General features: G+C 37.3%; 1 protein-coding gene across 8 annotated transcripts in view; it reads left to right on the top strand.

The window, feature by feature from the left end:
* HECTD1 (HECT domain E3 ubiquitin protein ligase 1) overlaps positions 1-23,960 on the top strand; it is a 97,233-nt gene that overhangs the window by 41,766 nt on the left and 31,507 nt on the right. For all 8 annotated transcript variants that reach the window (XM_050953819.1, XM_050953817.1, XM_050953821.1 and 5 more), the window contains 17 exons: positions 26-124; positions 856-970; positions 1,322-1,496; positions 3,611-3,749; positions 4,060-4,230; positions 5,395-5,617; positions 9,717-9,980; positions 10,088-10,164; positions 13,007-13,141; positions 13,335-13,481; positions 13,932-14,026; positions 15,584-15,689; positions 19,845-19,979; positions 20,073-20,212; positions 20,652-20,975; positions 22,026-22,192; positions 22,423-22,599. In XM_050953819.1, the coding sequence (XP_050809776.1) occupies positions 26-124; positions 856-970; positions 1,322-1,496; positions 3,611-3,749; positions 4,060-4,230; positions 5,395-5,617; positions 9,717-9,980; positions 10,088-10,164; positions 13,007-13,141; positions 13,335-13,481; positions 13,932-14,026; positions 15,584-15,689; positions 19,845-19,979; positions 20,073-20,212; positions 20,652-20,975; positions 22,026-22,192; positions 22,423-22,599 (2,689 nt within the window). The remainder of the gene's footprint in view (positions 1-25; positions 125-855; positions 971-1,321; positions 1,497-3,610; positions 3,750-4,059; positions 4,231-5,394; positions 5,618-9,716; positions 9,981-10,087; positions 10,165-13,006; positions 13,142-13,334; positions 13,482-13,931; positions 14,027-15,583; positions 15,690-19,844; positions 19,980-20,072; positions 20,213-20,651; positions 20,976-22,025; positions 22,193-22,422; positions 22,600-23,960) is intronic.

Genomic DNA, 23,960 nt, shown 5'->3' with positions numbered 1-23,960 from the left:
GCTTCCATTTCTTTATATTTTACAGGTGGAATTTCTCTGTGAAAGGGGTGCTGATGTTAACAGAGGTCAGAGGTCGTCGTCATTACATTATGCAGCATGTTTTGGAAGGCCGCAAGTGGCAAAGGTGTGAATTCAAACTTGTGTACTGTTTTTGAAGCAGAAATTATCTGTTGTACATGTAGTTTTTAAAGTTTCCTACAAAATAAGATAACTTCTGTGATGTAAAGTGTCTAACGTAAGTGTGTTCTCAAATAGTTAAATTCATCATGTTCCATCTCCACTGTTTGTACAATAGAACCTCCGAGTTAGGAGCACCAGAGTTACGAACTGACCAGTCAACCACACACCTCATTTGGAACCAGAAGTACGCAATCAGGCAGCAACAGAGACACTCTTCTCTCCCCCCCCCCGCACCCTCCTCCCCCCAAAAGTACAGTACTGTGTTAAATGTAAACTACTATTAAAGAAAGGAAAGCAGCATTTTTATTCTGCATAGTAAAGTTTCTAAACTGTATGAAGTCAGTGTTCAGTTGTAAACTTTTGAAAGAACAACCATAACGTTTTGTTCAGTTCTAAATGTTTTAGAGTTATGGACAACCTCCATTCGTGAGGTGTTCTTAACTCTGAGGTTCTACTGCATTGGAAAGCTAGCTTCTGGTGCGGCCAGGTCAGTGAAACAAGTGCAAGTCCACTTGCACTTGTTTCACAGACAATTGGAAGTATCACACACACACACAATGTGCTTCTATTGTATATACGTTCATGTGAAGCCCAGGAATGAGCAGGTTGATAATAGGGTTAGTTATTTAGAAAAGGAATTTTATTAGTTTTCTCTCAAAATTTGTTTGACTGTAGACTCTCCTGAGACATGGTGCGAACCCTGATTTGAGAGATGAAGATGGGAAAACTCCTTTAGACAAAGCTCGTGAAAGGGGGCACAGTGAAGTGGTGGCTATTCTTCAGTCTCCAGGTTAGTGTGAATTGTTATTTCCTGACTCTTCTCTTCTAGTGGTATTGCTTGCATTTTTCTTCCCTTCGTTTTCTCCTGGTAGAGGCATAGTGGAGTAAAATAGTAACTGTTTGGGCATAAGCATCTAATATAGAACTCTTTCTGTGAGTTTTCCCATTGAAGTTTAGTAGTGCTTTCAGTATGTGGCCCTTAATTTGCCACATACCGTGTTGCAAAAATAATCTGTTTTCTAGAAGTATGTGTATGTGTGGTCAGGTTCCCAGCCATGAGTGGAGATGGATATTTCAGTTTTATTTGTTGGAAAAAGATTGGGTCAGTAAATATCTGTTCCAAAAAAATAACATTTTGCAGGTGACTGGATGTGTCCAGTTAATAAAGGAGATGAAAAGAAAAAGAGAGATGCAAACAAAGATGAAGAAGAATGTAATGAACCCAAAGGAGATCCAGAAATGGCACCTATATACTTGAAAAGACTATTGCCTGTTTTTGCACAAACATTTCAACAAACTATGCTACCTTCCATAAGGTAATAATTATTCATACCAATCAGTATCCATACACCTGTAGTATGTCTATTACTTATACAAACATTTGTGATTTAACTCAATAGAAAATCTCAGTAGGGTACTATTTCTTCAATAATTAGCTAAATTATCTGAAAATTTGATATTTGCAAGTGGCTAATGATCTTTTTTTAAAATGTGGAGACTTGGGGCGGGGAAAAGTTCTGCTGCACTCATCCTGGTACTTACTATTGTAAGGATAAAGCACATGTAACCTCAATAGTTTGATGTGACATTTAATGAAAAGCAATGTGATTGAACAGAAATTTAGCATATATGTTCCATGATTTTTGCTTAGGGCTTCTAAATTTTTTTTTTCTTTGTAGAGAGAGGTAGGATTTACAGGTGTCTTGTAGGAAGTGTATTTTAGCAAGAGGCTTGGAGGAGAAAGCAGGGTGAGATGTAACAGGCTAAGGGAGAATGCTCTGGCTTTGGGATGCTGCATGGGAGAAGTCACAAAGAGTATTATGTTTGCACAATGCCTAACACAATAGGCTCCTGATCTCAGTTAGTGTCCCTTGCTGCTACAGTAATACAGAAATCATAGTAGACTGGGAGAAGGAACAGAAGTGACGTCTAGTCAGATGGATTGGGCAAATAAAAATATATAAGAGCAAAGGAGCTAGGGAAGAGCTAGTTTAGAGAGCTTTTTGAAGGCCAGGAGAAACAGCTTAATTTGAAGCAGAAAGAAAGTGGTAACCAGTGAAGAGTACTGAAGAAAGAACAGGGCTGTAGTTGGAATGGCAGATAAAATTTCAGGAGCAGTTTTTTGGACAGATTGAAAAGAGTACAGAGAGAGTCTGGAAAGCCTGCAAAGAGGTTATCATAGCCAAGGCAGGAAATAATCAGGACAAAGATTTACTCTTTGGGCATGAAGAGAAAAGGGCATATTCCGGAAGAACTGTCAGGATTTATGCTGTTGATAAAGGTAATGGAAGAGAGGAGTTGAAGGGGACGGCAAGGTTGCAGCTCTTTGGAATGGAGAGGATAGTGGGATTAAGAGTGGAGGGGTCGTGGTAGGCAAGATCTCTATCTGAACTTCAAGTGTAATGTTTTGGCAAAAAGGACTAATGTAATCCTTGGTGTTTGTATAACGTAGAATACTGCATGCAATTCTGGTCTCCACTTTTTAAAAGGGGTGTTAAAAAAAGTTGAAGAGGATGCAGACGAGCCACAAAAATTATCAGAAGGCTGGAGAAAATGCCATACAGTGAGAGACTTAAGGTATGTCTATACTGCAATAAAACACTGTCAGCTGACTTGAGCTCACAGGGCTCAGGCTGCACAGCTATAAAATTGCAGTGTAGACATCCAGGATCGGGTACTAAAGGGGTCTTTAATCTAGTGGAGAAGGCATAACAAGAACCAGTGAGTGGAAGTTGAGCCAGACAAATTCAAATTAAAATAAAAAGACAGTTTAACACTGAGAGTGATTAACCATTGGAACAAATTACTGAGGGATGTGGCAGATTCTGTCTTTTGATGACTTCAAATCAAGCCTGGATGGCTTTCTGGAAGATGCACATTAGTCAAACACACATTATGCTTTAGTTAAACACAGTTATTGGGTTCCATACATGAGTAAGCAGGTGCAATTTAATGACCTATTATATACAGACATCAGACTAGATGATCTAATGGTCCCTTCTTGCCATAAGCCTTTCTTTCTAAAAGTAAATGGACGAGGAAAGAGGAGTTGAGTTTTCGATGTATTGAGGTTGTTGGGATTTGGATATCCAGGAAGGAGACAGAGAAGCAAATCCAGTGTGGTTTAGCCAGGAGTAGAGAGAGATGTTAGACATCTCCAGAGAGGTAGTGGTTGAGTAAGGTTGCACAGAGATAAGGTATGGAGGAAGAGGAGGACTTCTTGATTCTATTTACATATAGGTTAAAATAATAAAAACTGAGCTGACATTCCAATATTTCAGTCCCAGTTATCAGATATGAATTGTAGAGATAATATAATAATAAGTAGAATACAAAAACCTTTGGAGCTCGTTTTTTGAGACAGTTTTTATCACTTGTTGTATGATTGTTTAGCTTTGCAAGGAATAATTTTTTATTTTAATTTTTAAAGGAAAGCAAGTCTTGCCCTCATTAGAAAAATGATTCATTTTTGTTCTGAAGCATTGTTAAAAGAGGTTTGTGATTCTGATGCTGGTCACAACCTGCCCACAGTATTGGTTGAGATCACTGCTACTGTCCTTGATCAAGAGGTAAGCTTATTCTTTTTATTATTTATGATATAGCACTGTATTTGAGAAACAAAAAATTGCCCCCTTTTAACTTTTTGTACTGCTTTTTCAATGTATTGAATCTGTCTGTGAAATAAAGATCAGTGTTTTGTGATTACTTGATATTAGGCCATAGCTTATCATCTTGTCTTTGACCAGATGTTTTTTAATTTTGATAAATCAACAGGCCGTAATGTGAACCGTTTAAGCTGTGCAATGCTTAAAATTTGAAATGGCTTGCAGTAAACACCCCTCTCCTTTCTTCTTTCCCTCCTATGCCAATTTCTTGCAGGATGATGATGATGGCCACTTGCTAGCCTTGCAAATCATAAGGGATTTGGTAGATAAAGGTGGTGACCTTTTTCTAGACCAGCTTGCTAGGCTGGGTGTAATTAGTAAAGTGTCAACTTTGGCAGGACCATCTTCTGATGATGAGAATGAAGAGGAGTCCAAACCTGAGAAAGTAAGCACAGCGTTATCTAGCTTTGTCTGTTCTACAAAGCCGTCTTCTGTCTCTACATCTTTCAACTTCATGACAATGTGAAAAAATACATAAATAAAACCAATAATAATAGTACTTGATGAATATGTTCTGTTAAATTGACTCCATTGTTCTGTTCGGTAATGTAATATGCAGCTGAACAGGAAATCAAGCACTCTCCCAGTGTTCCCATCTGTAAAATAGAGATAATACTTAACTCTTTGAATTGTTGAAGGGATTAATTAGCTGATATTCATAAAGTGCTTTGAAAAATTACTGAAATATAACTGATAAGTAGGATTTATGAATCTATTTTCAACTGTAGTTTAAACATAGTCATATCTAAATAGCTAACATTTCTAAACCTCACAATAATGGTCTTAAAATAAACATAACTAAGAAAATACTCTCTTGAAATACAGAAAATTTGAGAATGCATATTTAATGTACAGTACTTAATGTATCAATTCCTAACTACCATGTAACTGACCACTTGCTACCATTCCAGCTAATTTCCATCATCCATTCAACTTTAACTTTGACTCATCAAATCACCTTTGGTGATTTTCCTCTAGGTGATGTAATGCTATACCACTGGAGAACAAGTTGCAAAAAATGCAACGTTGCCTAAACTGAAAGCTTTTTTTGGGGGGTGGGTAGAAAAAGCACAATGGTAGATCTGTACTTACAGACCTCTGAAGGAAATGAACAACACATCTGGAACACTTAAATAGGTTTAACTACAAGAAAATCTTAGAAGTTCAAAAATTAAATATGTTGAAATAGTAGACAATAAAACATTATCTTGTTAAAGCAGGATGGAAACTGTTTTGTAGTCTCTTATGTTAAGTTTCCTCCTTGTCAGTGCCCCCACACAATACCATTGTTGTACTGAGATGGCTGCTCCAACAGGTAGGTGTTTAATAACATTTATAATTTTAATGGGTAATTTATGGAGAGAACTGCTGCTTATTCAGATTATGTCATTAAACATGCCTTAACAAAAACTTTTAAAATGAGTATTTTACAGCTTACATTTATATTTTTGAATGTTTAGTTTCTCTGTCTAACTTTCTGTATTTTTACAGCAAGTATATTTAAATTACCTCTTTCCTGAATTATGTTATTTTATCTAACTTTTTGCAGGAGGATGAACCCCAAGAGGATGCTAAAGAACTGCAGCAGGGTAAACCATATCACTGGAGAGAGTGGTCCATCATTAGAGGAAGGGACTGCTTGTATATCTGGAGTGATGCAGCAGCCCTGGAACTGTCTAATGGTAGCAATGGATGGTTCAGATTTATCTTGGATGGAAAACTGGCAACAATGTATTCAAGTGGAAGTCCTGAAGGAGGATCAGATAGTTCAGGTATAATTTCTTCTCATTTTCACAATAGATGAAATCTTGGTTTATTTATATTGTGTAATTTGATCTATTCTGTTTTACAGAAATTGGCTTACTAAATAGTAAAGCATTTAAACAGATAGAAGGTGGTCAATTAATTGTGATGCTTCTGTTAAATAGTATGTGACTATAAATTGACTTCCTTGGTGATTATGTTCAGAAAACATCTTGCCAGTAAATGTGTGTGTATTAACTTCATTTTGTTTTGATTTTTCATGCAAACATAATTTTATCATCCCAATCATTAAAGGCACTTTGTAGTAGCCATCCCAGGAAAACAGGTTGAAATGTTAATTTACTGTTTGCTTTTAGCTGGCAGAGTGAAATTGCCTGTGTTGGAAGACAAAGGCAAGTTTCTCATCAAGGCTGGGAAACATGTCACAGTGTCTTAACTGGTTGTTAAGGGGATTAGGTGGCAGACCTGGACTATAAGTATTCTGCAACATATTTTCTATACTCTGTACAGAATGTGCAACTTCTATTAATTGAGCATGTTGATTGCTGCTATTATCCAGGAGGCAGAAGCAATCTTCTTTGTTTCATCTTTTCACAAGTGCAACAGTTCATACATTTGTAAATCATCAGCTGTATTGTGGTATTACACCACTCAATAATTTGTGAAATTTAGTTAACGAGGTGTTGTGGTTCAGGATTGAAACAGGGTGTAATGGCTTTATCAGCCTAGTGGCTTGAAACTTCAGAGAAGAGAAGGTTGGAGTTCCACTGTTGAAAGCTAATGGAAATTCCAAGAAAAATAATCTTAACTTGAGGTAGTATGTACTGTTAAAAGAGAGAAACCCTTAAACTTTTTGTCATTTATTCATATGTTAGTCTGGAATGTCAAAGTTAAGATTATATTTGAAAAATAAAAGTTATAGAAAAACGTAATCACTAAAGCAAATTTAGCTCTGTTTTCTCCTCTCTAAAAGATGGTCCACACTGTAGCTTTTATGAGACAGACATGTTGATGAAGGACATCTAATAAGGATGGTTTTGGTAATGGAATCGGACACTATAATCATGTAACCTTAGACCAAGTTTCCCATGCCTTCCCATTTCCCTTTATGAAGAGAAAACTATACTGATGTGGGAGCAAAGGGAGAGACATGTAAAGTAGATTTGTTTGGGGAGTGCTTTCTAGGTTGCTAGATGCATTTTCCTTCCTTCAGTGTACTTTCTTCCTCCTGCACCCCATTATATCAATGTGACTAGGGTCATATGGAGTTGAATATATCTGTTTCTAGGTTATAACTTATATGGAAACCACTTTTAATAACTATTTTTGTTAAATCCATCTATAAAATATTATAGTGAAATCCACCAATCCTTGCCAAGATAAAAAGATTAAAAGAAATTTCTAACTTCTTAGCTCAACTGGTAATGGTAGTTATGAAAATGCCCTAGAAGATAATGAACTTTCTGAAATCCTTATAGCTCCCAGATTCCAGGTCTGATTTGTTTCATATGTGTCAGGGGAAAAAAAGGGGGGATTAACATAGCTACAGCATTGTAGCTGGGCTGCTGTAGTCCACGTAGTGCAAATTTAGGGCTTTTCTATATGGAGACCTAGAAATATTATATTAAATCCTGGTTTAAGATCATATCTGTGAAACTTCAGTGAGATTGTATTTGTTTTGGTGAAGTCAGGGTGAGGGCAGATAAAAATCAGGCTTGTAATATAAGGTTAATTTCAGCCTTATCTAGTGAAGCATGTTAAAATAGGCCTAGTAATATTTGCAGTCAAATATTTCGGCCTGGTCTACACTTAAAACGTAGGTTGACGTAGCTATTGTTCTCAAGGGTATGAAAAATCCACCCCCCCGTGCACCATAGCTATATCAACCTAAGCCTCCGTGTGCTTCTGTAGCACCTGTGGTGTAGACATGGCCTTAGTTGCAGATGTGGGGCTTCTCTGCATGGGGACCCTGAGGAACATTAAGCTGAATTAACTAAAGATATGAAGATAAAGCACAGTAACCATTAAAAATGGTCATTTTACTGTTGTATAAATGTATATATATTTTACTGTATAGTACAAAACAAATGTATATGCATAAAATGATTTAAGCATGCAGTCTTTAGAGGTGTAAAAATATTTTCTTTACTGCCTGGCATTATTGGACTCTTTTTTGTCATTTTACCTGCATTGTTACAATTAAATAAATTAATTCGTGAAACATTTCTAAATTTATCTAGTTAAATCATAATTAAACTTTTACCATATAGTACACCATATTGACAAGTGTTGTGATAATATGCAAGTAGGCATACGTAAGATTGCCCTGATTCGCTTTAAATTTCAAAATTCAAATTTAAATTATTGTGATTTTTGCACTGAAGTTTGAATTTGTCTCCTAAAAATTCAAGCCAACCAATATTAAACAAATGTGAAGGGGGTAAAAAGGACTTTTCTAAGATGTCCACTGTATACTTATACACTCTATATAGAGTTTGTATCTTTGTGTTATTCACACTACTCAGTTCTATTGCTCAACAGCAATCCTTTGTAATTCAACATCTTTTCACCCACTCATAAAATAATAAAAATAATAAATTACATACGGATGCTATTCTGCAACTCTTGATCACTTTGGATAGGTATCTTACTAGATCAACCTCACAGAACCAAGTTAGGGCTTTTCTACACAGGAACATCCAGGAAAGTTAAGCCAAATTAACTAATGGTGTGAAGTTAAAGCATATTAAACCCCTATATGAATGCTCTCATTCAGAAGTAAAGTGGCCTTGATTTTCTTTTCCTTAATCCAAGACATATCCACATGTTTAGTTTGTGGTAAGCTGAGGTGTAAATCTACCCTGCATACCCTACCATGCAGTAAATGTCCACGTGGATCCTGTTGGTGCACACTAACATTTCCTTTGTCTGCTTTGATCTATCTCATGTGTAGATCCAAGCACACGAAGGAACTGTTAGTGTGTATCAGCAGGGTGCATACGAACACTTGTGTGCAGCAGGTTAGTGTGAAGTATGTTTATATCCAAGTTGCCTACAAACTAAATGTTCATGTAGACAATTCTTTAAGTGTGAACTGAGGTCATTCTGCTTCTGAATGAGAGCATTCTTGTAGGGGTTTAATATTGCTTAACTTCACACCTTTATAGAAAACAACGTATAATGACAGCTATATGAGAAAATTGTTAGGCAGCCTAGGTTGAGACTACCTAAACTCTTCTCAGATATACTGGATATTGTTCTGTTCCTCCTCTATTAAAATATTGTCTCATCTCGTATACATAATTGATTTTGTCAGTCCCTTGAATGATGCTACACGACGGCTTTCAGTATATTGTTTAAACTATTAATATTGGTCAAAATCAAATGATCATTTAGGAGATATAACAACTGTAGACAGGCTTTTCAAGTTTAATTTCCATATGTTGAGAAAAATATTATAAATAAACTGTCAGAGTAAGATGTTCCCCTCTATATGGAGCAAAGCACCTGAAAAGTAGTCAGCAGATTGGGAGTAGTAGCATCTCCTTGGCATGGTCTCCTGAATCTGCAGCAGCCCCCTTGTGTTAATATTGAGTAACTGTTGCTTCTCACTGCAGTCTCCTTCCCAAACCCCTTTTGAACTTCAATATTGCAAATGCCGTTTCCATTTTAGTGTGTTTTTCTGTTGGAGGGTTGATTTGGGCTCCTATTACTGTTGTTGGGGCTCCTAGAGAACTTCACAGTAACAGTAATGACGTAAATTACTTACTAGATTTTTACAAGATTAATTTAAAGTTTAACATGGATTTGTTTAACTTCACTTTGTGTTATACTTTCTAACAAACATTATATCTCTTCTCTGTTACGCAAGAAAAGTTACATTGTGCAGTTCTTGTGTAGTCATGTAATTAAATCCTATTGTAATGCATAGATGCAGAGGGCTGGAGTTCAAAATGTTTTTGAAAGAACCTTAATCTAAAATTAAATTTTGCACTGAGTATACTTAAAGTCAAACTTTGTTGCTGAAAAAAAAAACTTGTGCTTGAAATATATTAAGTTTAAAGTCAAGCACTGGAAAATTGTGTGTGTGTGTTTTTTTTTAAATAGAAAGTAGAAGTGAATTCTTAGAGAAGTTACAAAGAGCTCGAAGCCAAGTAAAGCCATCTACCACAAGTCAGCCAATTTTATCAGCACCTGGGCCCACTAAACTTACTGTGGGAAATTGGTCACTCACCTGTTTGAAAGAAGGAGAAATTGCTATCCACAATTCAGATGGTCAGCAAGCTACAATATTAAAAGAAGATCTACCAGGCTTTGTTTTTGAGTCCAATAGAGGAACTAAACATTCATTTACTGCTGAAACCTCTTTGGGTGAGTATGTAGGTATGTGTAATAAACAGATATGGGCAGGGAAGTGTGTGTGTGTATATGTTTTAAGTATTGTGAAATTTTAAAGAATTTTTAAAATTGATTTGCAGGATCAGAGTTTGTGACTGGCTGGACTGGCAAAAGAGGTAGAAAACTGAAATCCAAGTTAGAGAAAACAAAGCAAAAGGTTTGTGAATATGTTTCATTTTTGTACTTCTAATCAAATTTGTGGTTTGGTATATTCTTAATTTTTCTTAGGTTATGAAGAGACGCATTGCTATAACTGAGGTTTTTAACAACCAAATTAGTATTAATTGAACTATGGGCAATTTTTTTTTAAGATTTGAGAGAAATTGAGCCATGTTGGTTTAAAAAAAAAACGTAATTTCTCTCAATCAACAGTAATTTTATGGCTCTCATCCACTGTTTCTGACAAGCCTGATCTTCTCATTGAGATAAATCTCATCCTCTAAAATATTACTCCCTGTTTTGTGTACATTTATTAATTGCTGTAGACAAAGATGTCACCTCTCCCTGTTCACACCTATGCAAAGTGACACAAACAGAGAAAGTTATAAGACCTGTGTACTTGTTTCCTACAAAAATTACTTTTCAAACCTGCCTGTTCCTGCTCCTATTTAAATAAATGGAAGTCTTGGCATTTGATTGGGAACAAATTCAGTCAGAGAAGAACTAATTTTTCCCATCTCAGACTTCTCTGAAAATTGCCAAAATGCCAGTTTTAGGCAAGGTCAGCAAATTAAACAAACCTGAACTTTGGGCACTTTGTTTTACAGATATTATACCGTTATGGGATTGTGCAAATGGCTCTATATTTGCATTTTATTCTTAATTGTGTTCCAGAAACTAAACTTTCTCCTTCTTAAAACAAGCCTCTAACTCCTATGGTTGTGACTGAAACTTGCAGAACATGAACCAAATATGCTTGGTACCTATGGTGATGCAGTGTTATCTGCCTGAGTCTACAGATAGCGTGCAACAATAGCCCTGAGGAAAAGTGTCTTCTGCCTATCTACACCTCAATTTGGTGGTAACTCAGGGCTAGATGAAGTGACAGATATTGGGAGGGGGTGCCCTGGGACAGTTACTGGGAAGGGTGGCAATGGTGAGAACAAGAAATATAAATTAGCTAAATTAAAATTCCTGCTCCAGAATGGCAAGTCACTTCTTTCCCTCCTCAAAATGAGGGGAGAAATAAGACGTGCATCCCTTCCCAAGTACCAAAAACTTTAGCTGGGCATGAAAACCAAAACCACATCCCAAAAGTCCAATCTTCCTTCTGAACTTCAAAGCCTCCAGCTTTTCCACAACAATTTTTATAATGCAGTTACACATTGTTAATACAAAAATATGTATCACATGGAAAATGTAAATCTGGAGGAAATGTAAAATTGAATTTAATATAAAAATAAACGTAAATACTGTTCTGTTGTTCCGGTTGGATGAGGAGCAGGGAAAGGAAGAAGTCTTGGAGTAGGAAGGGAGGAAGTGTTGCAGAAATCCAGAATCTGTACCAAGTAATTGCTGCACAGAACACAAGTCATTATTATGAGGCAAAAAATATTAGAAAAATTCAGAAAAGCAAAATACCTAATTTCCTGAATATTCACTTAATGAATGCCTTCTATTGGCCTCAGCTTTTTAGAAAAACTTCTTCCTTTGTGTAAGATCACATAGGAAAATTTTTTGGGGAGTTGGTTTAATATTGGTGAAGTGGGATGGAGTGTTAGGAAAAAGTGGGTTTATAATAGAAAGTTAGTTTTGACCTTCACTATGAAGAGATTAACATGTCTAGAATATGAGTTTAAACATAGACACAGATAAGCAATTCATATAGGTTCTGTAACCTTTGTGTGTGGTGTCTGCAGTTACAAATTTAGCTTTTTTGTAAGCATGGCACATGTGCTTGAGATTTAGCAACATGCACTAAGGTTTTCAATGTACAAATATGCAGTTTGCCAAGGCAGTGTGATTACCCTTACTCTAGTTTTCTGGTTGTGTGATCAGTTTATATTCCTTCCCACTCATCTAAATACTGTTGTCATGGACATCTTTAGCAAAGAAAACCCAGATGCTAGAATTTTGAAGAAACTAGAAACTTGAAGCAAGATCTAGTAATCTCACATGTATATTCTGGTATTTTGCTAAAGAAAATTTATAGTACAGTTGTCGCAGTTGCTCTCAAACCTGTTATCTCCTTCTCCTCCAGTTCTGAATAAAGATGATGATAAAATATTAAACTACAGTTGTTTTTATATTTGTACCCTCTCTAAACATCAAGATAATCTATTCTGTTGTGGATGTTGAACCATTATAATTTGCCGAGCTCAGAAAAATCTTGCCACTTGCTCTGTAGCTATTCTGTATGCTTCACTATCCATTACTCTTTTTTCTGTCTTCATCTCCTCATGGAGCGTCTCCTGACCGAAGTGGAGCACCTCAGTGGTAACAACAGCACCTTCTAGGAGGAGCATTTGTGAAACAGGCTATGGTGCTGTGTGTAGAAGGGTCTTTTTTTGTCTAGCCTGCCACTATTCTCCCCCCTGCCATCAAGGTATCATCTTACGGGGAGAGTAGGGGCTCCTACCCTTCTCCTGGCATTATAAATTCACCCTCTACAAAGATTTTCATTCTGGCAGTGCCATCTGTTGTGGTGGTAGCGTGTTACTTGATTGTTATGCCAGAGTATCTCTAGGAATTTCATTTGTGTTGGAGAGTATGGAAGCTTTGATTGGGGAGAGAAAATGGGCTATAGAGAGGGGGAGATTATGCTAGATGTGAATTGCTGAGCAATAGTTACAGTGAAGAGCTACTTAAACTGGAGATGAGCAGTAGCAATCCAGTTTCAATTTTTAGAAAGGAAGTTTAGGCAAGACCAAAATTACCATCCTATCTCAGTTTCATATGCTGTTACTTATGAGACATCCATACACCTCAGGAGGCTAAGTGTGCATACTAAAATATAAAAAGAATATTTTAATCCTGATCCTTAGAATAATTTTTGGCAGGTACGAACTGTGGCAAGAGATTTATATGATGATCATTTTAAAGCTGTTGAAAGCATGCCTCGAGGAGTAGTTGTAACATTGAGGAACATAGCAACCCAGTTAGAATCATCTTGGGAACTTCATACAAACAGACAGGTAAGTGCAGGCTTTCATATCTTAATGTATCTGTCATGAAACAAGGAAAAGTTGCAATAAGTTTAGACATGAAATGTTCATGTTTACAATTTTTACATATTTTCTCAAAAACTGCATATGTAGTAGTACTCGGAATAATTCTTCAGTTAAATTATACTAACTTGTCTCATCTTATGCTTCTCTTTGTCTCCAGTGCATTGAGGGAGAAAATACTTGGAGAGATTTAATGAAGACTGCTTTAGAAAACTTAATTGTGCTGTTGAAGGATGAAAACACTATCTCACCATATGAAATGTGCAGTAGTGGCTTAGTGCAGGCACTTCTTACTGTTTTAAATAATGTAAGTTTACTAAAAAGTTGGAGGTGTTGAAAAAAGAGTACAATTTTCTTTAAAAATGGAACAATTTAAAATAAATGGTTAGATCCTCCTCTGGTGTAAATAAGCGTAGCTTCTCATTGACTTAAACAGAGCTATGCAGACTTAAACCGGCTGAAGAGTGTGTGTGTGTGTGTGTGTGTGTGTGCGCGCGCGCACTTCAGCTGGTTTAAGTCTGCATAGCTCCATATATATATATATATATTATATTTATATATATAAAACATAAAAGCAGAAGTTTGTGTTACCAACAGATAAAATCAAGTTTTTTCAGATTTGCTTAATTTTTCTTTCTTTATTTTTGTACTGATAGCAGTCAGTAAGTGTGAACAAGTTCATTTTTCAGTGTAAAGAAGCAATATATTTATTACTTTGCACTATTTTACATATTTTAATATTTTTCTTTTTTGTTAGAATGTGGATTTAGATGTGAAACAAGATTGTAGCCAACTAGTAGAGAGAATAAATGTGTTCAAAACAGCATTCAGTGAAAATGAAGATGATGAAAGGTAAAAACATAAAATACTTGCATTCCTTTGTGAAGCAGTAACACAAAATAAGACCTACGTTTGCTCTGGGTTTTTCATTTTAGTTTTGGTCTTCCAGTGGTGAAATGGAAAACTAGTCTTAAGTGACAGCATCTGCCATTTAAAGTACTAATTGACTGACCAGTTTGCTCTATTTATGCTAATTCATAAGGGCATAAAGTAGTTTCACATTAATCAGTCATATGTGGGCATTTTCATTGTACAGTGGCATAGTAGACTGTTTAGCAGTTGTGGAATTAGTGATTATAGACTGACATAAACATGTTGGAGTGTTGTTTTACTTAAATAGACATTAGAGAAATTAATTTGCAGAGGGTATTCACAAAATACATATGTTGTCATTAATGTGTGGTGCCTTTTATACATAGTTATTTGAAAATATTTATATTCTTAATTTCTCACATTTATTTTCTTGATTTGTCGTTTTCTGTGGCTCTGTGGTACAGTTTGATGGTATCTGATTTCTCCCCACTGTTATGTATCAGATCTGTTTTCTAGCCCAGAGATTCACTATTCTCCTGTCCCACTATTTCCTGTGTTCCTCTTTTTCTCCATGGCCTTATTTTTTTTAGTTCCAATATTTCATTATCCTAGTACCCTTCCATCTGGTACTTAGTCTGATTTTATGCAATTTGGCAATTAACATCCAGAGTACCTGACATGATTCAATTGATAACATATCTTGCCTGCAGCCATCAGTTCATATTTGATTCTGATATGGTTCCACAGCAAAAGTGAGAAACCCATAACTTAGAAAAATTGCATTTTTCATTTTTTCTGTGATGCTTGTGCTGCATCAATCTCTAAGTCCCCTGATGCAGAATGTCATCAGGAAATTTGTATTGAAGCAAGCCTCAACTTAAAGGTATGTCTACACAGCAAAGAAAAACTCATGGCTGGTCCTTGCTAGCTGACTCTGGCTCAGACTGTGGGGCTGTTTTCTTGTTTTGTAGACTTCGGGGCTTGGGCTGGAGCTTGAGCTCTGGAACCCTCCCATTCTACAGGGCTCCAGCCTGAGCTCTGAAATCTACACAGCAATGAAACAACCAGCATGAACAAGCCATGGGTTTTTCTTTGCTGTGTAGATATACCCTAAGGGAATTAAAAAGGCCTAACAGCATTGAGTAGCTGAAGGAAGGAGGAAGTAGGGGGGACAGAGAAAAACAAGGAGTTGGAAGACATGGGAAGAATGTTGAGTTGTAGGCTGAAAACAACTTCCACTGCTAAAGGGTCGCCAAATGTCCCTTCAGCTGTGGAAGATAGGGTACCAAGGAAAAAAGACCATTAGACCTGTATCTTTAAATGTTGGTTAGATATTTTTAATTGAAATAATTAAACATTTTGATAAATACAGGAGTGCCATACATTTGTCAAGTTATCTTCTTAAACTGTCTGATTTCACCTTTCTTCCAAACTTTAAAACAAAACATTGCTATCCCCTGAGATTTATTCAAAAACATTTTCTTGAATTTTCAATGTGAGGTAATTTTTGTAATGTCTAACTGCTTCCCTTCACAGTCGTCCAGCAGTTGCATTAATTCGGAAATTGATAGCAGTGTTAGAATCTATTGAACGTCTACCTCTCTACTTGTATGATACACCAGGATCTACATATAATTTGCAGGTAACACTGTATTGCTATAGTAATGTATAATGTTGAGTTTCATATTAATTTTAGGAAAAAAATCTGTCAGTCTGCATAAAGTGTATTCCTGTCAAGTTGTAAAGAATTGGAGAATTTGTTTTAACCTTAAAAAAACCTGACCTCCTTCTCTAATGTTCTGCTACTTGCTGTACTGCTCAGGTTTTTCTTACAGAAAGTGAGAGTACAGGTAAATTCTGACTGAAAAAAGAGGGAATTTGTCAACTGTTCCTTGTGTCCAGTGATATTTCCAATCCTGTATGGGAATAAGCTGTACCGGTACGACCACTTTACCTTGATATAACTGCATCCACTCTAGCAGGTTGTACTGTACATACAAAAGTATGTAGACAAGCCCTAAGAAAAGAACAGGATAGGGAAACATCCTAGTTTATCTACTGTGATTTTTTTCATTATTACTAGTTCTTGGTGCTGGAGGACTTTGTAATAAAGGACTACTACTTCAGCTGTTGGTCATCTGTACAATAGTTATTGACAATGTAAAATCTTCAGAGCTGGAGCTGTCTTACTGTATATACTCGATCATAAGCCAGTTCATTTATAAGCTGACCCCCCCCCAAGATGGATAAGTAAAAATAGAAAATTTTTATAACCAGTTCATAAGCCGACCCTATAATTCAGGAATCAGCAAACTTTGGCTCCTGGGCCATCAGGATAAACCATTGGTGGGCTAAGATGGTTTGTTTACCTTGAAGCGTCTGCAGGCATCGAGGTAAACCTAAGTAAACAAAGTGTCCCGGTGCGCCAGCTGCTTACCCTGACAAGCCGGGACAGCAACTACTGGGGAAATTTTTTTCTGGGAGGGGAGAAGCTGGGGGTCAGGGGAGTAACCCCTGTAATCCTCCCCCCAATGACCTTACCCCTAGCCCAGGACCCCCCCACTCTTCCCTTCCCATCCCATCCCACCTTAACTGGGGAAAGGGCCAGGAGAGGATGCTCCAGCAGTCTGGGCAGTGTGGCCGCAGCATGTTCCAGCAGGCTGGGCCAGGCGGCACGGCCACAGCCTGTTCTGTGGGGTGGGGCCGGGCAGCGTGGCCACAGCCTGCCAGCCCCGGAGCAGTAGCTGCTTCGGAGGCTGGGGGGGAGAGCATCGTGGCCAGAAGCAGAGAGACTCTGGCCTCGCCTCTTCCCTTTTGTCTCTGCTGGCTGTGCTGCCTCTCCTTGCTGCCTCTGTTGGGGGGAGCGGCTGTGTCTCATCTCTACCTCTCTATACCTGTTAATTAGCCAACCCCCTTCTCTGGTGCTTCCCTTTTTTACTAAAAAAATTTGGCTTATGAATGAGTAAATACAGTACTTTGCTTGCACTGAAACAACCAACCTGTGCAATAAGATCATTTGTAATATTTGTTATCATTTGTAATGGTGCTGTGCATAAACACGGAGCAATAAGATAGTACCTGTGCCAAAGAGTTTATAATGTAAGACAAGAAACAACAGAAGAGGAAACAGTGGAACAGTGTTGATCAGCATGGTAGGCAGTGGTATCAACATACTGGTTGCCTAATTGTTGTCAAGTTTATTGTAGACATGGTTCAAAGAGTTTGAAAGAGGATAATGGGGTAGTTTTGTAAGTGTTTAAAGGGAGCTCTTTTCAAGAAGGGCAGCACGGGAGAAAGCACCAAGGTGCTTGTTTAAAAATTTAACAAGTGGGCGATAAAGCTGAGGTTTATTGGTTGATTGGAGACAGCTACTGTGAAGGGTTGCTGTGGTGGGAAAAAGAAACATAAATTAACTCAAATTAAACTCCTGCTTTCCCCCTTCAAAATAGGGCTAGAAAGAGGAGATGCATCCCTCTTCCAGTTCCAAAAGTTTCAGCTGGGCATGAGAATCAAAATTAAAACCACATTCCACAACTTGAGGGTGCCAAAAGCCCAAACTTCCATCCTGTCCTCAAAACTTCTAGCATTTCCCCAGAAATTTCTGTAATGCAGTCAGTTTTGTTAGTACTGATACCTGTACCAGATGGAAAATTAAAATTTGGCTGAATAAGAGATGATGGATAGGCCAGGCATAGGCTGTGAAGGGCCTTGAAAGTGAGAACAAGTGAGTTAAGTTTGATATGATAGAGAAAGGGGAGCCAGTGGAGAGATTCAAAAAGAAGGCTGACTTGGTTAAAGTGATAGATGATGAGAATGATCCTTGCCAGCAGCATTCTGAATTAATATAAGCAGGGCAAGATTGCATGTGTCAAGGGCAGAGAAAAGGATGTTACAATAATTGAGATATGAGATTATAGCCTCAGTGAGCCTTTTAGCTGTGTGGATGGATTGCAGAGACTGTATTTTTACACGCATTATTCAGAAATAAACTTTAAGATATAGATGTGAAGACCTGGAAAGAGATCAGAATTGAAGATGATGCCCAGGTGATGGTACCAAGTGACACGCAAAATAGTAAGTGTCCACAACGATCAGCGTAGAAGGGAGAGCTGAGGGGAATATTCAGAGCTCTGTTATAGCTACTTTGAACCAGAGCTGATGGCTAGACATCTGTGAGATGTCAGAGAGGCTGGCTGAGATTTTAGTTTGGACAGAAGGAGACAGGTCTGGAGTAAAAGCCCAGAGTGCAACCCCCACAGAAAGTTGAAGGGGGGATGAGGAAAATCCTCCAAGAACATGCTTGAAGGTGCTATTAGAGAAGTAGGAGGAGAACCAGGAGAGGACTGTAGTGAAAGCCAGAGGAGGACAAGATTTCAAGAAGGGGATGATGGACTGTGTTGAATGAGGCTGAACTTCGACTAGGAAAGAGGTCATTAGAGACTTTGGTGAGAGTGATTTCAGTGGAGTGCAAGTGGCAAAAACCAGCTAGGAGAGGGTCTAGGATGGAACTGGAGGACCGGAGAGAAATTGTAGACAGCACATTGTCAGTTTAGAGATGAAAAGGATGGGTTGCTATTTGGAGAGGCAAGTGGCAACAAAGGATTTTCAGTGTGTTGTTTTTTTTTCCTCGTTACATATGATACTTTAAAATTGTTTTATTTCTCATCAGACCAATGTGGAGAAGGTTTGCCGTTGCTTGTCCATAAGTTAAAAGTAACTGACATTGTTGAAGTTTGGCTTATTTTAAGCATCTGTAGAAAGGGGGAAAAAATTCAAAGTTTATTCTTCCTTAGTAAGGTAATGTTTGATGGATGAACTTTCTAAAGCCAGCATGCTGCACAGCAATTGTTCAATTTCTTGTACTGACTCTCCAGTCTACTTTCCATAAATTTGATGCTGACAAATTAATTCCTGATATTAATATAAGAATACAAGAATTTTTAGGAATAGAAGGGTCTCTCTGTCTTGCAGTAACTTTTGAAAAGGAGGTATTTAATCCTGCGGTACTGCTTTTCAGCTTTACCACTAATTTTTCTCAACTGCCATTTCTGTTCCTGCCGTCTTCTGTTTATTAAAAAGAGGAAAAAATTCCCGAGTACAACGAGGACTTGACTAAGAGAGCTTGCAGACTGCAATGTCTTAAGCTACATAGAATCAGTTATACGTATCTTGACTGTTTCAGATGGAACCAGTGTCCACTAATATATCTACCAAAAACTGATCCAGTCTTTTAACTAAAGAATCAGTAGAATGTGAAAGTTGTTAACTTTGGTTTCTTTGGTAATATTCTGTAGGTGTGGGATTGAGGAAAACTGTGTGAGGGGAAAGATGGTCTTGTGGCTAAACCCTGATCAGGGAGACCAGTGAAACATGACTTCTGTTTCTGTCTTTGCTACAGACTTCCTATTATAACACCTGGGTGCTGCAATTTCCCCATCTGTTTACCCATTTCTGCCGAACAGGTGTTGAGTCTTAACTCATTCAGACTTGAAAGTAGTTATTAAGATCATGGAAGGCACTATGAAGTGCAAAGTATTATTACTACTGTTAATAATAATAATATTTAAATTACCAAAAAGTAGCTAGGGGAAGTTATGAAAAACACTACTTTAAAACATGTCCAATTTATAAAGTATTCTCAAGTTTTGTATTCCTGATTTATAGACATTACTCTAAATGATTTTGCTTGAATCAGTAAAACTTTTTATTATGGTGAAATGTGTCAACTTTCATAAAACTGACAAAGTATGATCAGAAGAAGAGGCCTTGTTTAATGTTTTGGTACACTTGAGTTTAGATATTAACAAGAAGATTGAGGTTTCGTTTGGAACGTGCTTCTGGGGAGACTTCTTTGATAGATCGAACTGGCAGAATGTTGAAAATGGAGCCTTTGGCAACAGTTGAATCCTTAGAACAATACCTCCTGAAAATGGTGAGCAACATCCCACACAGATGACTTTGCGAAGTGTAGAGGCATTCTTTCTTGATATCATTTCAGTTTTTTTTTTTTTTTTTCATTCTTTAGGTAGCAAAGCAGTGGTATGACTTTGACAGGGCTTCATTTGTTTTTGTACGAAAACTACGTGAAGGCCAAACATTTGTATTCAGGCACCAGCATGACTTTGATGAAAACGGAATTATTTACTGGATTGGGACAAATGCAAAGTAAGATTCTTCAGAGTTAATTTATTTAAATCAAATGTGATATGCCATAATCTCCAGAAGCAAAACTGAAGGAAGTATTGTAGTAAAATGGAATATACTATCATTTCAAAAAGAACTATATCTCCTTTTTAGTATTCCTGGATAGAATTAAATATGTGTGTGTTGTACCTGAAGAATAAAAGAGCATTGTGAATCTTTGAAGTTGTCTTGGGAATTTTCTATTTCTATCTTTATCTGAGACAAATAGTTTTCACTTTGAATTCCTCATAGTAATATGAAAGTTTTGGATCGTCTCTTAGTTATTTAATATCTCTGGGGTTCTGACTATTTTATAGTTAAATCTTAATTAAAAATTATTCTCAGCAGTCTGTCAAACTTGACTAATCTGTTCTTTTAAAGTAAATGATAAATGAGTAATACAATTCTCTTTTCAATGTAGAACTGCATATGAGTGGGTAAATCCTGCAGCCTATGGGTTAGTAGTGGTTACATCTTCAGAAGGAAGAAATCTGCCTTATGGACGTTTGGAAGACATCTTAAGCCGTGAGAGTTCAGCTCTGAATTGTCATACTAATGATGATAAGAATGCTTGGTTTGCCATAGATCTTGGTCTTTGGGTAATACCATCGGCTTATACGCTACGCCATGCTCGTGGTTATGGAAGATCTGCACTCAGAAATTGGGTTTTCCAGGTATCCAAGGATGGACAGAACTGGACTACTTTGTATACCCATGTTGATGACTGTAGTCTCAACGAACCAGGGTATGTTGAAAATATTCTAGCTGCCTTTACGAAGTTGAACTGTCAATTAAAAACATGCTTTGCTATTTCCTAGCTTTTAGATGTACGCTTTTGCATCTCTAATTTTAAACCCTTCTTTGGTTCTTTTAAGTGCATTTCTAGTCCACAAACTTAATTTTGCATTTTAATTTTCACTTATTCATTATGGACTTAAATGTTCATCAGTATTGAAAATCTATAGCGTTGCATTTTCCACACAGTTGCTTCTTTGTGATCTTATTAATGGATATGAATAATGAAGAGTTGCACTGTTGTTAACAAGTGTCTTCCCATTATCACTCTACACTATGAAATGTATAATGTAACAAATGTTTGATCTCAATATAGTAGTAAGAACAGATTGTTGCCTAATTGTTTCTAATGTTTGGTATAGGCAGTGGAAATATGTTAGAGCAAATTTTGTTCACTGTTCCATTTGAAGTCTAACACAGCGTTCCTCTTATTCCAGAATAAGTTGGTCATATAAGCTTAACATGCATTGTAGCAACATAAGATGGTCTAGAGTAGTTTTCCCCAATTTGTGGTCCATGATCCACTGAGCACTCGCTGCTGGTTCGTAGCAAGTTGCCTGATCATTTGATGCTGGCCTTCCCCTTTGTTTCTGACTTGCCTTACATTATAGTAAATGCAGCTAAAACAAGCTACTAATTTACTCAATATTATTTTTTCCTGTAAGCAATTGCTGTGGTAGCTACAGGAATATTATGTAATTGTGACTGGGAGGCTTAAGTGCTCCGTGCAGTAAAGAGTGGGGAGGAGAAGTGTCCTATGAGACTCTTAATATGTGGTTCCTGTGATGGAAAAATTGAACTGCAGGTTTACAAGATGGCTTTGGTTTTCTTGTGGAGAAAGCAGGTAACGCTTATGAATTCACACCAGCGCTCATACAAATTTTGTAACCCATAAAGCTTCTTATTTTCATATTTTTCATGTTCTTGTCAGTTTTCATGCATTAGTAAATTAGCATTAGTAAAAGTAACCCTCTCTTCTTTTCCCCCAATTAATATGAAGTTCTACAGCAACTTGGCCTGTAGATCCACCAAAGGATGAGAAGCAAGGATGGAGACATATAAGAATAAAACAGATGGGAAAGAATGCCAGTGGGCAAACGCACTACCTCTCCCTGTCTGGTTTTGAACTTTATGGTACTGTGAATGGAGTGTGTGAAGATCAGTTAGGTAAGGAAAAGAATACATGTATCCAATGTGCTTTTCCACAGAGTAATAGTGAACGCATGGCATGAAGATAAGTGAATATGGGGAGAGTGATAAATTGAACTTTGTCATGGACCTTTTTAAAAAAATAAGCTCAAAATAAGTTTGTATGCCTTTTAGCTTTACCTTTTAAACATACTTTTACAATCTTGTCTAGATTTTTCTTTAATCTACATTTCAATTACGGTATGTAGGAAAAGCAGCTAAGGAGGCAGAAGCTAATCTGCGGAGGCAGAGGCGACTAGTTCGCTCTCAAGTTTTGAAGTACATGGTTCCTGGTGCTCGTGTAATCAGAGGAATTGACTGGAAGTGGCGAGATCAGGATGGCAGTCCACAGGGTGAAGGCACTGTTACAGGAGAATTGCACAATGGTGAGGAAGTGTTTATTGAATTTACAAAGGGTTTAGTTTCATGTTCTGTTGCATTATGATTAGGAAATCATACTTTTGTTTTCTTTGCTACACTTTGAAAGGCTAATGCAAACCTAGAATGCATCAGGCAAGGTATTTCCGGTAGAGATAGGGAAGTATTATTGCCATTATACAAGGCACTGGTGAGATCTCATCTGGATACTGTGTGCCATGCTGGTCTCCCATTTTAAGAAAGGTGAATTCCAACTGGAACAGGTGTAGAGAAGGGCTACTAGGATGATCAGAGGAATGGAGAACCCAAGGGGCTTGATTAGTTTAATCTAATCAAAGGAAGGCTATGGGGAGATAAGATACATCTTAATGTTAATACATCAGTGGGATAAACACCAGGGAGAGAGAGGAGTTATTTAAGTTAAGAGCCAGTGTTGACACAACAAATGGCTATAAATGACCGCAACAAGTTGAGGCTTGAAATTAGACACAGGTTTTTAACCATCAGTGGAGTTAAATTCTGCAAAAGCCTCCTGAAGGGAGCAGTGGGAGCAAAAATCCCAATGGATTTCAGGAATAAGCTTGAAAAGTTTGTTGGAGGGGACAGTATGATATTGCCTGCAGTGGCATGTGACCCATCTGGGTTACTAGTAACAAATATTTCTCCAGTACCTGAAGATGGAACACTAGATGAGGAGGCTTCTGAGTTACTCAGGGAAAGAATTCACTGTTGTATCTGGCTGGTGGGTCTGACCAACATACCCAGGATCTGACTGATCACCATAATCAGGGTTTGGAAGGAATTTTCTCCTGGGTTTCATTGGCAAACTCTTAGGGGCTTTTTGCTTTCCTTTGCAGCATGGGGCACAGGTAACTTGCTGATTTAAGCTAGAGTAAATGGTGGATTCTCTGTAACATGAAGTCTTTAAACAATGATTTGAGCCAGAGGTTACAGATCTATTACAGGAGGGTGAATGGGTGAGGTTCTGAGGCCTGCAGTGTGCAGGAGGTTAGACTAAATGATCACAGTGGTCCTTTCTGGCCTTAAAGTCTGAGAGTCTATGAGAAAATGTTAGGATTTCTGTAGGGCACAGATGATTAATATTTTAGAGGCGGTAGATTAAATGTTATGATTGTCTTTTCACTGTTGCAGTTCAGTTGTGAAATTCTACATTTTTCTTTTTAAAGCACGAAAATAGTTTGTTCTAGTAGATATAACAAGTACAGTAGAAATTGAGTTGGTTTGGAAATGGTGAATATGAAATGAATATATCTTCAGCATTTTGCTTCATTTGCACCAAATTTTTATTGGAGCTATCTGTGTGATATGATAAACACTTCGCAGCATGTAAAATTGTTGATTAGTACAA

This window comes from Gopherus flavomarginatus, chromosome 5 (genome assembly GCF_025201925.1).
Source record: "Gopherus flavomarginatus isolate rGopFla2 chromosome 5, rGopFla2.mat.asm, whole genome shotgun sequence".
Lineage (NCBI taxonomy): Eukaryota > Metazoa > Chordata > Testudines > Testudinidae > Gopherus > Gopherus flavomarginatus.
The sequence above is the reverse complement of the archived record's forward strand: the minus strand, read 5'-3'. Positions and strand labels throughout refer to the sequence as shown.